We start from the raw sequence: 14,178 nt of genomic DNA, 5'->3' as shown, positions 1-14,178 counted from the left end.
CACATATCACCTCATGAAATATTTACTTATCCAATTGTGCACAACGTATCATCTGCTCATTAGACAAATCCACCTCCTGACAGAGGGCATCATATCCACTACACATTAAACCAGACATGGGACCAAGTCACAATTTAGGAAGTCCTAAGCAAGTCAAGTCTTAACCTTCAGTCTCAAGTCAAGTTTCAAGTAATAATGGGCAAATCTCAAGTCAGGTCCCAAGTTCCAGAGATCAGGTCAAGTCACAAGTCCCTAATTTGGGGTTTTGAGTCAATAGTTAAAGGGATACTTCAGGATTTTGGCAATGAGGCATTGTATCTACTTCCCCAGAGTCAGGTGAACTTGTGGATACCATTTGTATGTCTTTGCGTGCAATTTGAACGAAGTTGCTAACTAGCGTCATTGATTTAAAAAAAATCTTTGCTGGAACTAGTGCAATTGCTAACTACCATTTAGCAGATACCAATAGACTTCCAGTCATTGTGCTAACACTAGCTAGCATTGGCTTACAAAACTACCTCTAACTTACTTCCTACTGGAAAATGGTTTCCACGAGTTCATGTGACTCTGGGGAGGTCGATTGCCAAAATCCCAAAGTATCTATTTTTATACCAATTTTATACCAATTTGTTTTATACCAATTTCAAAGCAATTTTTAAAATCAGGATATTTACTGTTTTCCTTACATTAGACCTACTAGTACAGTACATAGGCCTACATATTAAACTTCACAGATCATTAACTTAATGTTTTTTTATCATCATTACTAATAAAAAGGCCATCCAAATGATGATGTACAGCTACTGTTGATAGTACAACTACAGTTTGACTTATATTATGAAATCTCCAATTACAATAAAGTGTTGTTTTTCCCCTACCCACTGAATGCACATTGAGAGGTCTGTGGATGGCTGAGAATTAACATTCACAGAAACTCAAGCTCAGAGCTCATATTTTCAAGCGACAAGCATTGAAATATAGGACAGTGCTCTATTCTTCCCCTTGCCTTTCCGCACTTGTTGGTGCAGCGGCGCTAGGCAGAACAGAATTTAAAGGTCATTTCCCATATAACCAATACGATTCTCCGCTTTGAGCAATGGAATTGCCGTGAATGTTCACTGTGTACGAAACATTAGGAACACATTCCTAATATTGAGTTACACCCTCTTTTGCCCTCAGAACAGCCTCAATTCATCAGGGCATGGACTCTACAAGGTGTTAAAAGCAGCATTGCAGTTCTTGACACACTCAAGCCGCTGCACCTACTACCCTTTTCAAAGGCACTTCAATCTTTTGTCTTGCCCATTCACCCTCTGAATAGCACACATACACAATAATTGTCTCAAGGCTTAAAAATACTTATGTAACCTGTCTATTCTCCTTCACCTACATTGAACAGGTGACATCTAAGGGATCATATCTTTCTCCTGGATCCACCTGGTCAGTCTATGTCATGAAAAGAGCTTTTGTACGCTCAGTGTATGTTCACGGTGTAATAACAGAATTTAACAGGAAATTAAGTGTCCAAGTCACGTGATTCGAGTCTACATCTCTGCATTAAATATGAAATATGATTAAAAAGCAGTAGCAGTGAAGTCAGAGTCTACCACGCACAAATGTTTACTTGTCAGTGTTGTGATCTCTGTGTTCCCAGTTGGAGATATCAGGGGAGTGAGGGAGTTGTGGTCACTGGGCCTGGCTTGGGTCTTAGGAACTGGGCCCGAGGGGACCAGCAGGATCTTGGCGGAGGGTGTGAAGTCTTTTCCAGCAGTGGTGTCTTCTGTATGGGTGCAGACGAGATCCCAGAAGCATTCCCGGAAGCGTGTGGAGAGCAGGTTATAGATAACGGGGTTGACTGCAGAGCTGAGGTAGAAGAGGATGCCTGAAAGGAGGTGCACACACTGGTACACGGCTTGGTTGAGGTCTGTCCAGACAGACCACTGCATGATGCAGCTCCACAGGATCCGGTCAATGTGGAAAGGTGCCCAGCAGATGGCAAACACCAGCACGACCACAGCTACATTACAACAGACAGTGAAAATAGGAATAAGACAGTAAGGGACATAGACGGAGGATGAATTAAGTGACGTGTACAGAGAGAGAAAGGGGGGCAACAACAGTCAGGGTGGGAATCCTGTTCGGTGTTCCCTGCAAAACTTGGTCCTCATAAAACTGAGACAATGTACTCATATAACTAGGGCTGGCACAATTCATGTGTAATCGTGTAACCAATGACTATGGATGAAAGCTGTCATGAAATAAAATAGCAGCCATAAATGTTTAAAAAACATTTTTTTAAAGGGTTTGCTTTTTGTTTTTGGAGAATTAATCGCTAAATGAAAACTGGACGGCTGGGAATTTGTGCGGTTGAGTTGAGCAAGTTAGGTCTCCGAAAAATATTTTCAGTTAGAGGTTTGATGATACTTCCAACTAGGCACACTACATCATTTCAACATGGAAATGTGGGTAATATTTGGTTGAGACATTAATCAATGAGATTTCAACCTTTAGTCATCCATTCAAAAAGACAACCAGAAGTTTGTTGAATTCCCAATGTGTTCGATATGAGGTCCGAAACATAATTTCAATATGAGGTCCTAAACATAGCATGAAAGTGCATCCTTGTAGCTGTGTGGTCAAAATGTTAGTCAAAATGTTTGCCTTTGGGTAAGTTGAGCCAATGGTTGAGCCAATGGTTGAGCCAATGGCAAGTAGAGCAAAGTTAAGTGTTTTCTTCCCAGGTGTAATGCAAGGCATTATCGCTGGGTTATAAAATACAGTAACAACAATGCCTGGTCTATGTTTAAAGTGTTTTTAAAAAGTGCAAACGTGTTTGTTACGTGTTAAGCCTATTAAAATATGTTTAAAATTATTAAAAGACAAAAAGTGAATGTGTTGAATTGTGTTTGGAAAAAAGAAAAGTAAAGAAACAGCTCAACTTACTCCATACCCGGGAGTAAGTTGTGACGAGACCATGTTTTTTGGACAAGCTATGTTTTCAAAACTGCAATGTTTACTTGAATTCTGATTATTTCCAGGGATGCACAACATCCTGAAATATACGTAGATATATTTGTTAGAAAGAATACTAGATTTCCTTTGACAGAGTGATACTGATTGTAAAAAAATGGCAGAACTTATCCCACTCTCCCCTACTAAAATATATATTTGTATATTATTATTGTGCCTCAGAGAAAGAGATTGTGTTCAACAAGTATTTATTTTTTTAACAAAAAATATAGGGGTCAAAATTATTGGCACCCCTGTTTTCAATACCTTTCAATACCTTACCTTGCTATCAGGGGCATCAGTTGGGTATGGTAGGGTATGGCAGTTGCCAAACCCTACCTCAAGACCAAAAATGTAAAGTTAGCAAAAAAAGTAGATTCAAATCATTCAATCCCAATTAAAATGCGATTTCAGATTAGCATATTCATTGGTTGGCTTTAGGATCATGCGGAGCATCGCTCAGAGAGCAGCTGCCAGCCTGCTGCCTTTTTCTCTCACTTTTAGAAAGCAGAGACAGTGCCAATTTGCCGGTCAGCCTTTTACGCAGTGTGCCCATTGCTTTGAATGAATGTAATGTTGGCATTTGAGCTCGGCCTTGTAAGCCTTGTTGTAATCTGATAGCCACAGGTTAATTGAATTGGGAGGTGGGGGAGCCCTCCTTATTGGTTACCATATCGAAACCAAAATATATTTTATTGCTATTAAAATATTGGTTGTGTTAGCTGTAGGTTTTTCATTAATTTGCCCAGTAGGTTAGTGAAATTATGGTTTCATGTATTGGTATGGAAATAAACACAGCTGAACACCTTGCTATTTAGAGCATTTCCCCAAAATGCATGTCCTGTTTTTGGCTTCAAAGACAAAAGCAATTGCAGGCAATAAGAAATGTGCATTGTCATACAGTGACCGAATGATAATTGAGATAATGCAAATCATTAATAACTTCTTATTTGGGGTGAATGTTGTTACCCTCCTGCTGTAGGCCTTCATCACCATTCTCTGTCTGCATCCCTAATCCTTACCTGTAGCCTACCTGCCTCTGGTATAATCCATTTCCACCTCTCACTATCAGACTTGCTTAATCATTTCCCTGAATTAAAATGATATAATCTAACAGATCTTGCTGGCCACACCACTGTGTGTAAGGATAACGGCACTGAGCGAGAATACATTGGGAGGGATCTTAGACCATTCCTCCATACAGAATCTTTTCAGATTCTTAATTTCTGGGCTTATGGGGTGCCCTCTTCCACTCAAACCATAGGCTTCCAATGAGGTTCAAGTTTGGAGACTAAGTTGGCCATTGCACAATGTTGATTTTGTGGTTCATTCTTTGTAGATGTTGATACGTGCTTGGGGTTATTGTCTTGATGGAAGATCCAAATTTCCTGGCAGAGGCAACAAGGTTTTTGGCTAAAATGTCCTGGTACTGGGTTAGGTTCATGATGCCATTGACCTGAACAAGTTCCCCAGGGCCAGTGGATGAAAAATAGCCCCATAACATCAAAGATCCCACCACCATAATTTACAATAGGTATGGGGTTATTTTTTATACAGTATATGAGTCCTCTTTTCGACGTCAGACCCACCACTGGAGTACGTGGCCAAAGAGCTCTATTTTCATGTCATCCAACAAATGTAAACGCCTGGATTTTGCTAAACGGCATTGGCGCTTGGATTGGAGCCAGTGCTATGGTCAGATGACATGAAAATAGAGCTCTTTGGACAAATACAATATACCTCAATATAGCTCAGTATTTGTATTATTCATTTTATTCAGTCTTTTTGGCTCTTCTTTATCAAGGGTGCCAATAATTTTGGACCTGACTGTATATTTGGACGGGAGCTAAAATCCAGTTATAATACAACAAAAAGTACATTCTGTGTGTTCTTATTGCTTTGGCTGAACTGCTTTCAGTGGGGAAAGATTGCTTTGGTACCCTGCTTCCATGATTTTAGTTGAAAACTTCCCTTTCCCATGTGGACCATTGCCGCCAGGAGCGGAGGAGAGGAGAAAATGTGAGTCATGTTGTTCCTTTTGCTATTCAAAAGATTATAACGGTGACCGAGGTCACTTGCCTGACCAATTTGACTGAAGACGGGACAGCCGAGCATTCATGCGGTTGAGTTTGTTTCCGTGGTAACATGGACTCTTTACAACGTGATGAAACTTTGTTGTAGCATACAAGTCATTGGTTGCCTAGGCAATGCCCCCCTTCCTGCGGCAGCAGCACATACCTTATCACAGAGTAACGTTTCACTGTGGTTACGTAGGTCGTACTGGGGTACAGATGTAAAAATCCCTTCCTCAAATGTTTTTTTTCAGTTGAAAGTCTAAGTTATGTTTACCGTAGTAGTGATGCTTGTGACTGTGACAATGGTTAGACATGGAAATGGATGCAGAACTCACCAAGCATCTTGGTGACTTGTCTCCTGCGCACTTGCTCCACATGGATTCTCCAGCTGATGTTAGCGCTACAGTTCTTCCTCATCGTCCCCCGGGAGAGGTGTCGCTCCCTGCCCAGCTTGATACCAATCCCCAGGTACAGCCCACTGATCACCGTCACGGGAACAATGTAGAAGCATGTGGTGGTGATCAGAATCACCAGGTTGTAGATCCACGGGGAACCTATCAAACTGCATATGGCTGACTCTGCCACCTTCTCCGGGAGATTCAAGTAGTAGATGCCATGCAGGGAGGTGTTAGGGATGGCACAAACCAGGGACAGCACCCATACAGCACTGATGACACGCTTGGCATGCTTGTTGGTGGCAACATAGCGTGTTTTTAGTGGATGGACCACTGCGATATACCTCTCCACACTCAGCACTGTCACATTGAGGATGGAGGCAAAGCATACAGTCTCGAAGAGGAAAATTTTGAAGTAGCAGACTCCCTCTCCGAAGGGGAAGGGGTAGTTCTGCCACAGGTCGTAGATCTCCAGGGGCATCCCAAAGAAGAGCACCAGGAGGTCTGACACAGCCAGGCTGAACAGGTACAGGTTGGTGGGGGTGCACATCTTCTTGTGTTTGGATATCACTGTGCATGTGAGCAGGTTGCCAGACACGCCCAGGAGGAAGATGAGCAGGTAAACCAGGGAGATAGGGAGAAAGACGGGGGAGCGCTTCGGCCCTAGAACTTCCAGTAGTCTGTCCTCAATGGACTTGGTTCCAGTGTCATTTCCTGTAACATTTAGCAACGTGATGTTACAGAACCTGCCATGCTGTTCTGAGATGTTGGAAAGAGAATCCAGGCAGTACTTCTCCATTTCAGAGTAGGGGCTTGTAGTAAGTGGGAGTAGAGAGGACGGGATCACTGGTAATGTCGGCACATCGTTTGCATATGTCTGAGAGACTTCATTCCATACAGATAGAAATACAACACCTAGAGAAACACAGCAACCATTTATATTACAGTATATTACTTTCTGCTAAATAATTTCTTGCTAATAATCCTAATTCTACATGAGGTGATGTAAAAGCTTTCAAATGATGACTGAGACATCTCAGTAAAGCCTCACAAGAGATTTCTGTTTTGCATGATTGTCTTGACTTAAGGCCATAAATTCAATTATGGCCATAAATTCATTTTTATGTTGGTGGTATGAAATTTGAAACAAATGAATGTAGTGCATGGAGGCACTCATTACCTGATATTATACAATGAAGGGGTAGTACAATCAATTTCACCAAGCTCAGTTTATTGATAGTCTAGGGGCTTTTGTCATGCATAACAGTACCATCTGCTTTCTGCTGTCAGTTATGGTGCTGAATCACAGCTGTGCAGCTTGGGTAAATACAGAGCTGATCAGATTCAACCAGGTATAACTGTCAATTATGAATTAACATCACAAAAACACACTTTGGCTCTTACTGTAATAGTACGTTGGTAGATTCACCCGTGTGTATAACATGAGTGCTGTAGAATATCTTGTGTGTATAACATGAATGCTGTAGAATATCTTGTGTATCCACAATTCTCATGTTTGTCACATTTATCTACTGCATTCTGTTCTGTGCAGAAACATGTACACTATATATGCGAAAGTATGTTGACACCCCTTCAAATTAGTGGATTTGGGTATTTCAGCCACACTCATTGCTGACAAGTGTATAAAATTGAGCACACAGCCAAGCAATCTCCATAGACAAACATTGGCAGTAGAATGGCCTTAATGAAGAGCTCAGTGAATTTCGATGTGGCACCATCATGGATGCCACCTTTCCAACAAGTCAGTTTGTCAAATGTATTCCCTACTAGAGCTGCCCAGTTCAACTGAAAGTGCTGTTATTGTGAAGAGAAAATGTCTAGGAGCAACAACGCCTCAGCCACAAAGTGATAGGCCACACAAGCTCACAGAATGGGACCGCCGTCTTTCCTCAGTTGCAACACTCACTACCGAGTTCCAAATTGCCTCTGAAAGTAACGTCAGCACAAGAACATATCGCCAGGAGCTTTATGAAAGGGGTTTCCATGGCCGAGCAGCCGCTCACAAGCCTAAAATCACCATGCGCAATGCCAATCGTAGGCTGGAGTGATGTAAAGCTAGTCCCCATTGGACTCTGGAACAGTGGAAACGCGTTCTCTGGAGTGTTGAATCTAGCAGTCCGACAGACTTATCTGAGATCGCTACCTCCCCCAATGCAGGGTTCTAACCTCAAAGTTGGTGGAAGAGGAATAATGGTCTGGGGCTGTTTTTCCTGATCCGGGCTAGGCCCCTTAGTTCCAGTGAAGGGAAATCTTAACGCTACAGCATACAATGACATTCTAGATGATTCTGTACTTCCAACTTTGTGGCAACAGTTTGGGGAAGGAACTTTCCTGTTTCAGTATGACATTGCCCCCATAAACAAAGCAAGGTCCATACAGATATTTTTTGTTGAGATCGGTGTGAAACAGTGGAGGCTGCTGAGGGGAGGAAGGCTCATAATAATGTCCAGAGTGGATTCAATGGAATGGCATGAAACACATGTTTTGGGGGGTTTTCATGTGTTTGATACCATTCCATTCACTCCATTCTGGGAGTGGTGGAAAAAAGTACTCAATTGTCATCATTGAGTAAAAGTAAAGATACCTTAATAGAAAATGACTGAATTAAAAGTGAAATTGACCAAGTAAAATACTAATTGAGTAAAAGTATTTGGCTTTAAATATACTCAAGTAGCAAAAGTAAATGTAATTGCTAAAATATACTTACGTAGCAAAAGTACAAGTACAAGTATACATCATTTCAAATTCCTTATATTAAGCAAAGCAGATGGCCACACGTTCTAACATTATTTATGGATAGCCAGGTACAAGCTCCAACTCTCAGGCATCATTTACAAATGAAGCATGTGTTTAGTGAGTCCGCCAGATCAGATGCAGTAGGGATGACCAGGGATGTTCTCTTGATAAGTGTGTGAATTAGACAAAAAAAAATGTAAGTACTTTTAGGTGTCAGGGAAAATGTATTGATAATTGTCTTTAGGAATGTAGTGAAGTAATAAAAAAATACTAATAGTAAAGTACAGATACCCTAAAAAAAACTACTGAAGTAATACTTTAAAGTATAAAGTACTTAAGTACTTTACACAACTGTATTCTGCCCATTATTATGAGCCGTCCTCCCTTCAGCAGCCTCCACTGGTGTGGAAGAACTTGACGGGCCTGCACAGAGCCCTGACCTCAACCCCATCAAACACCTTTGTGATGAATTGGAATGCAGACTGCGAGCCAGGCCTAATCACCCAACGTCAGTGCCCAACCTCACTAATGCTCTTGCGGCTGAATTGAAGCAAGTCCCCGCAGCAATGTTCCAAAATCTAGTGGAAAGCCTTCCCAGAAGAATGGAGGCTGTTATAGCAGCAAAAAGGGGTTCAACTCCATACTAATGCCCATGATTTTGGAATGAGATGTTCGACGAGATGTCTACATACTGTTGGTCATGTAGTGTGTGTGAATGATGTTAGCTAATTAAAATAAAAATCATTCTTCATTGTATCTTATTGCTTACTTCTTGAACTTAATTCGAAATAATGGTTCTTAATTGTCGACTCAAAAAAGCAACTAACTTTGTTCAAGACTACCATTACTGTATAATGTCATTTGAGAAATGTTTGTAGCTCAGTAGAATTTTAACACTCACCTTTGATGCCTGTTCAGAGCTGCTAAAGATTGCTCTCTGAGAAAATGAAGTCCCTCTTGAAAAAGTCTGGACAAGCTTTTAAGAAATTGCAGGTGGTGAATGGAATTGAGATAAGTCATCCCCTGCAAGAAAACTTGACTGAAGGCGTCGATAAGGAGGTGCGGTGCGCCTGTAGGAAAACTGCTCCTTGGGTACCTGAAGCAAAGGGGCTGATGTACGCAGCACGCGATAGAGAGAGAGATAGAGAGAGAGGGGAGGGAGGGTGTTCAGTGGGTGTCTGTAGCCATACTTTTTGTTTATTCATTTACTTACGCAACTGTAAGTCATTTGAGAACATGTTGTCATTTATGAATGTGCTAATGATGACACCTGCTAATAACATTGGAACTGTGCAGTGGCAGCATGTCTGAAGAGAGACATGGTTAGATCAACCGTTGTGACCTAAAATGGTTTGGTAACAGCACTTGAAAATGTTTTGCAGTACAAAAAAACATAAAAACACATAATGCCTTATGTAGCCTAGACTATATGCCCTTCAAGTTGGCTAAAGTGTTCTCCTATGGAGAACTTGCAGCATTTAAGAATCAAATACTTTACCTCATGATGACAAAAAAAAAACACTTTAAAAGGTATTTGCACTTTGAGTAAGTGGTTTTACAAAATGTTATTTTGTGTTTATGGACATCATTTGTGCTTTTCTCCATTTGGACCATCCTGTATCTTTGGACCATTTAAGACATTTCAGTGCCCGTTGGTGGTGCATTAATTAATCACAATTTAATGTAATCACTGCTCCATTTCTGAGGTTTTTAAGATGCAGTGTTTTGAGAGATTTCTTGCCTTAAGTCAAGTCTCTCAGAGAGCACTTTAGCTTTATGCCCATGTCATATCTGTATGCATGAGCTGTGGCAACAGGAGTTACATGGTGTTTTCTTGCCAATGACCTTAATCACGTCGTCTGGTTTTATGTGGGGAGAGTTGTTTGGGGTGTACAAAGCCAGTATGTACGCTGCATGCACAGAACTGGTCAAAAGTTCAGGTTATCTTCAGTTCAGGTCCCAACTTCCTTGGGTGTTGTGGCGCTGCTTACTGTGCCCTCTGCAGGATGTGGATTTCAGGTTGACCAGGCCTGAGCCAAGTGGCTTGTCCACTGCTTCTCCATCTTCAGACACAGCAACTGCAGATCTTCTTTCACTGAGCTGCTCTTATTCCCAGAAACCTCTGTGCCCTTCACAGGGATTGACCTGGGGCACCTGTCATAAGAGACACCTGTCATAACCTCTTGACCCACCTTCCACTATGAAGCAATTAACCTTCCATCCCTTGTCCATACACTACAGGCTCTACAGAGGGTAGTGCATACGGCCTAGTACATCACTGTGGCAGAGCACCCTGTCATCTAGGACCTCTATACCAGGCTGTGTCTGTTACGACATCCGCCAAAGTAGGGTCCTCTCCGTGGTCGGGCGGCGCTCGGCAGTCGGCGTCGCCGGTCTTCTAGCCATCATCGATCCACTTCTCCCTCTGTTGTACACCTGTTTTTGCATGTTTATTTTCCTGAGTTTTCCCCGCATTCCCAGCATAAGGCGCTCGTCGATTCAGGCGCGGCTGGGAATTTTATCGACAGAGCAATCGCCCATAGGTTAGGGATCCCTATTGTTCCAGTGGTTAGGCCTTTCCCAGTTCACGTTCTAGATAATCGACCATTAGGGTCCGGGTTAATTAGGGAAGCTACCATCCCCCTGGGCATGGTGACGCAGGGGGGTCACGAAGAGATAATCAGGCTCTTCCTCATTGACTCTCCTGCGTTTCCCGTGGTACTAGGCCTTCCCTGGTTAGCTCGTCATGACCCCACCATTTCATGGCAACAGAGGGCTCTCACGGGGTGGTTCACCCGCCTCCTCGAGTTTATTTTTTGTGAAGAAGGAGGGAGGTCTGCGCCTGTGTATTGACTATCGAGGTCTAAACCAGATCACTGTGAGGTACTACCGCCCACTACCGCTCACCGCCACAGTGATTGAGTCAATGCATGGGGCCCGCTTCTTCACCAAATTAGATCTCAGGAGCGCTTACAACCTGGTGCGTATCCCGGAGGGAGACAAGTGGAAGACGGCGTTCAGTACCACCTCAGGGCATTATGAGTACACGTCATGCCATACGGGTTAATGAATGCTCCATCAGTCTTCCAAGCCTTTGTAGACAAGATTTTCAGGGACCTGCACGGGCAGGGTGTAGTGGTGTATATTGATGACATTCTAATATACTCCGCTACACGTGCCGAGCATGTGTCCCTGGTGCGCAGGGTGCTTGGTCGACTGTTGGAGCATGACCTGTACGTCAAGGCTGAGAAATTCCTGTTCTTCCAGCAGAAGGTCTCCTTCCTAGGGTACCGCATTTCCACCTCGGGGGTGGAGATGGAGAGTGACCGCATTTCAGCCGTGTGTAATTGGTCGACTCCCACCACGGTAAAGGAAGTGCAGCGGTTCCAAGGCTTAGCTAATTACTACCGGAGGTTTATTCTGGGTTTTGGTCAGCTAGCAGCTCTCATTACCTCACTGCTGAAGGAGGGCCCGGTACGTTTGCAGTGGTCGGCTGAGGCGGACAGGGCTTTTGGTGACCTGAGGGCTCTGTTTACCTCGGCTTCCGTGCTGGCCCATCCAGATCCCTCTTTGGCGTTCATAGTGGAGGTGGAAGCATCCGAGGCTGGGATAGGAGCCGTGCTCTCTCAGTGCTCGGGTACGCCACCGATGCTCCGCCCCTGTGCCTTCTTCTCGAAGAAGCTCAGCCCGGCAGAGCGAAACTATAATGTGGGGGACAGGGAGCTGTTGGCTGTTGTCAAGGCTCTGAAGGCATGGAGACATTGGCTTGAGGGGGCTAAACACCCTTTTCTAATCTGGACTGACCACCGCAATCTGGAGTGCATCATGGCAGCGAGGAGACTGAACCCTCGCCAGGCAATGTCTTTCACCCATTTTATTTTTTACCTTTCTTACAGACCAGGTTCCCAAAACGTTAAGGCAGACGCACTGTCCCAACTGTATGACACAGAAGAGCGGCCCAGGGATCCCACTCCCATACTCCCGGCCTCCTGCCTGGTGGCACTGGTAGTGTGGGAGCTGGACGCGGACATTGAGCAGGCGTTGCGTGCAGAGCCCGCTCCCCACCAGTGTCCCCCTGGGTGTCTGTATGTTCCGTCTGTTGTTCGTGACCAGTTGATCTATTGGGCCCACACGTCGTCCTCCTCTGGTCATCCTGGGATTGGTCGGATGGTGCACTGTTTGGCTGGGAAGTACTGGTGTGTGTGTATGTGTGTGTGTGTGTTAAACATGATCAAGAGTTTTCTTGCCTTTAGTGGCACAGGTGAAATGCTGGTATATGCTGGTAAATTAGGTCAAACGGATTTCAGTTTTCCTGCATTAAAGTCACCGGCCACTAGGAGTGCTGCCTCTTTCTGAACATTCACTAGTTTGCTTATTGTAACGAGTGCGGTGAGAGTTGGTAAGCAAGTTCAGGGAATGAGTTTTAATAAAATAAATGGAACATAATACAAAACAAGAAACACTAACAGCAAACAGACATGAAACTGAAACAGAAACAATAACGCCTGGGGAAGGAACCAAAGTGAGAGACATATATAGGGAAGGTAATCAGGGAGGTGATGGAGTCCAGGTGAGTTTGAAGACGCTCAGGTGCATGTAACGATGGTGACAGGCGTGTGCCATATCGAGCAGCCTGGTGACCTAGAGGCCGGAGAGGGAGCACACATGACAGTACCCCCTCCCTGACGCGCAGAACACCGTCCAAAATGACGATCCTGGGGACCAGGAGCAGACCGGTCACCTCTGCTGAGGCACAGGAAAAATTTTAATCCGGCTGAGACGCGGGAGCATGGAGACCTAGAGCGCTGGAGAGAGAGCATACTTGACAGTATCCCCCCCCAGCGTGTTCGGTTCCAGCCGCAGGACGCCAACCAAAGGGATGAACCCGGGGATCAAGAGTGGACCAGTCACCCCTGCTGATGCGCGGGAACCTGTCGCCAGCTGGGCCATGGGAACCAAACAGACCGGCTGAGGCAGGGGAGCCTGGTGATCTGGCTGAGGCATGAGAGCTTGACGAGCCGTCGGAGGCAGGGGAGCCTGGCGATCTGGCTGAGGCATGAGAGCTTGACGAGACGTCGGAGGCAGGGGAGCCTGGCGATCTGGCTGAGGCATGAGAGCCTGTAGCGGCTCCCAGACCTGACGTCATTCCCACTGACACAAAAAAAGAAACACTCCCTGGTGCTTCCCTTAGGTGAGGCGTTATTCTGTAACAAGTGTACTGAGAGCCGGGAAGCAAGTTAAGGGAGTGAGTATTTTAATAAAATAAATAGAACATAATACAAAACAAGAAACACTAACAGCACACAGACATGAAACTGAAACAGAAACAATAACCCCTGGGGAAGGAACCAAAGTGAGAGACATATATAGGGAAGGTAATCAGGGATGTGATGGAGTCCAGGTGAGTTTGAAGACACCCAGGTGCACGTAACGATGGTGACAGGTGTGCGCCATATCGAGCAGCCTGGTGACCTAGAGACCGGAGCGGGAGCACATGTGACACTTATGGCCCTATACAGCTAGTTGAGTGCAGTCTTAGTAGATGCATCGGTTTGTGGTGGTAAAGGTAAGGGTTAAGGTTTAAAATCAGATTTTATGACTTTGTGGCTGTGCCAGCTTGTGACCACTCTGAAGAGCTGCCTCCTGTACATGAGTCATGTTACATTGATTATATAGTAAGATTTTAAATGTGGCCATCACTGCTACTCAGTATAAGCTATTTATCACCCTTGTTTTTTCAGTAAACAGATGTCTAATAAGATACACAAATGTAATTTCCTATGATTTGTTTGTAGCATTCTTTCCAATGAGCAGCTGTGTACTGAGCTGCTGCAATATAAACATTGTCCAAAGACATAGCTTAACAATAGAGGGCAGAGTAAGTTTAAATAATGCATAGCGTCACTGTTTAAATAATGCTCACCGCTGTGGAGGAGAGGTCA

General features: G+C 44.1%; 1 protein-coding gene across 1 annotated transcript; it reads right to left on the bottom strand.

Annotated features, from left to right (window-relative positions):
- Nucleotides 1–347: 347 nt before the first annotated feature.
- Nucleotides 348–9,353, bottom strand: nmur3 (neuromedin U receptor 3). Its single transcript, XM_024427126.2, has 3 exons — nucleotides 9,138–9,353; nucleotides 5,420–6,394; nucleotides 348–2,017 (listed from the first exon to the last, which is right to left on the bottom strand). The coding sequence occupies exons 2-3, from the start codon at nucleotides 6,276–6,278 to the stop codon at nucleotides 1,575–1,577; spliced, it is 1,302 nt and encodes a 433-aa protein (XP_024282894.1). The 5' UTR covers nucleotides 6,279–6,394; nucleotides 9,138–9,353; the 3' UTR covers nucleotides 348–1,574.
- Nucleotides 9,354–14,178: the final 4,825 nt, after the last annotated feature.

The sequence above is a fragment of the Oncorhynchus tshawytscha genome, linkage group LG07 (genome assembly GCF_018296145.1).
Source record: "Oncorhynchus tshawytscha isolate Ot180627B linkage group LG07, Otsh_v2.0, whole genome shotgun sequence".
NCBI lineage: Eukaryota > Metazoa > Chordata > Actinopteri > Salmoniformes > Salmonidae > Oncorhynchus > Oncorhynchus tshawytscha.
Note: the sequence above shows the minus strand (reverse complement) of the source record. Positions and strands in the feature narration are given on the sequence as shown.

Excerpts from the sequence above, each read along its gene's own strand:
- nmur3 (XM_024427126.2), bottom strand. The coding sequence starts at position 6,278 with ATGGAGAAGTACTGCCTGGATTCTCTTTCCAACATCTCAGAACAGCAT. Across the intron at positions 2,018-5,419 it reads ACAAGTCACCAAGATGCTTG|CTGTGGTCGTGCTGGTGTTT; the intron begins GTGAGTTCTGCA and ends GTTGTAATGTAG.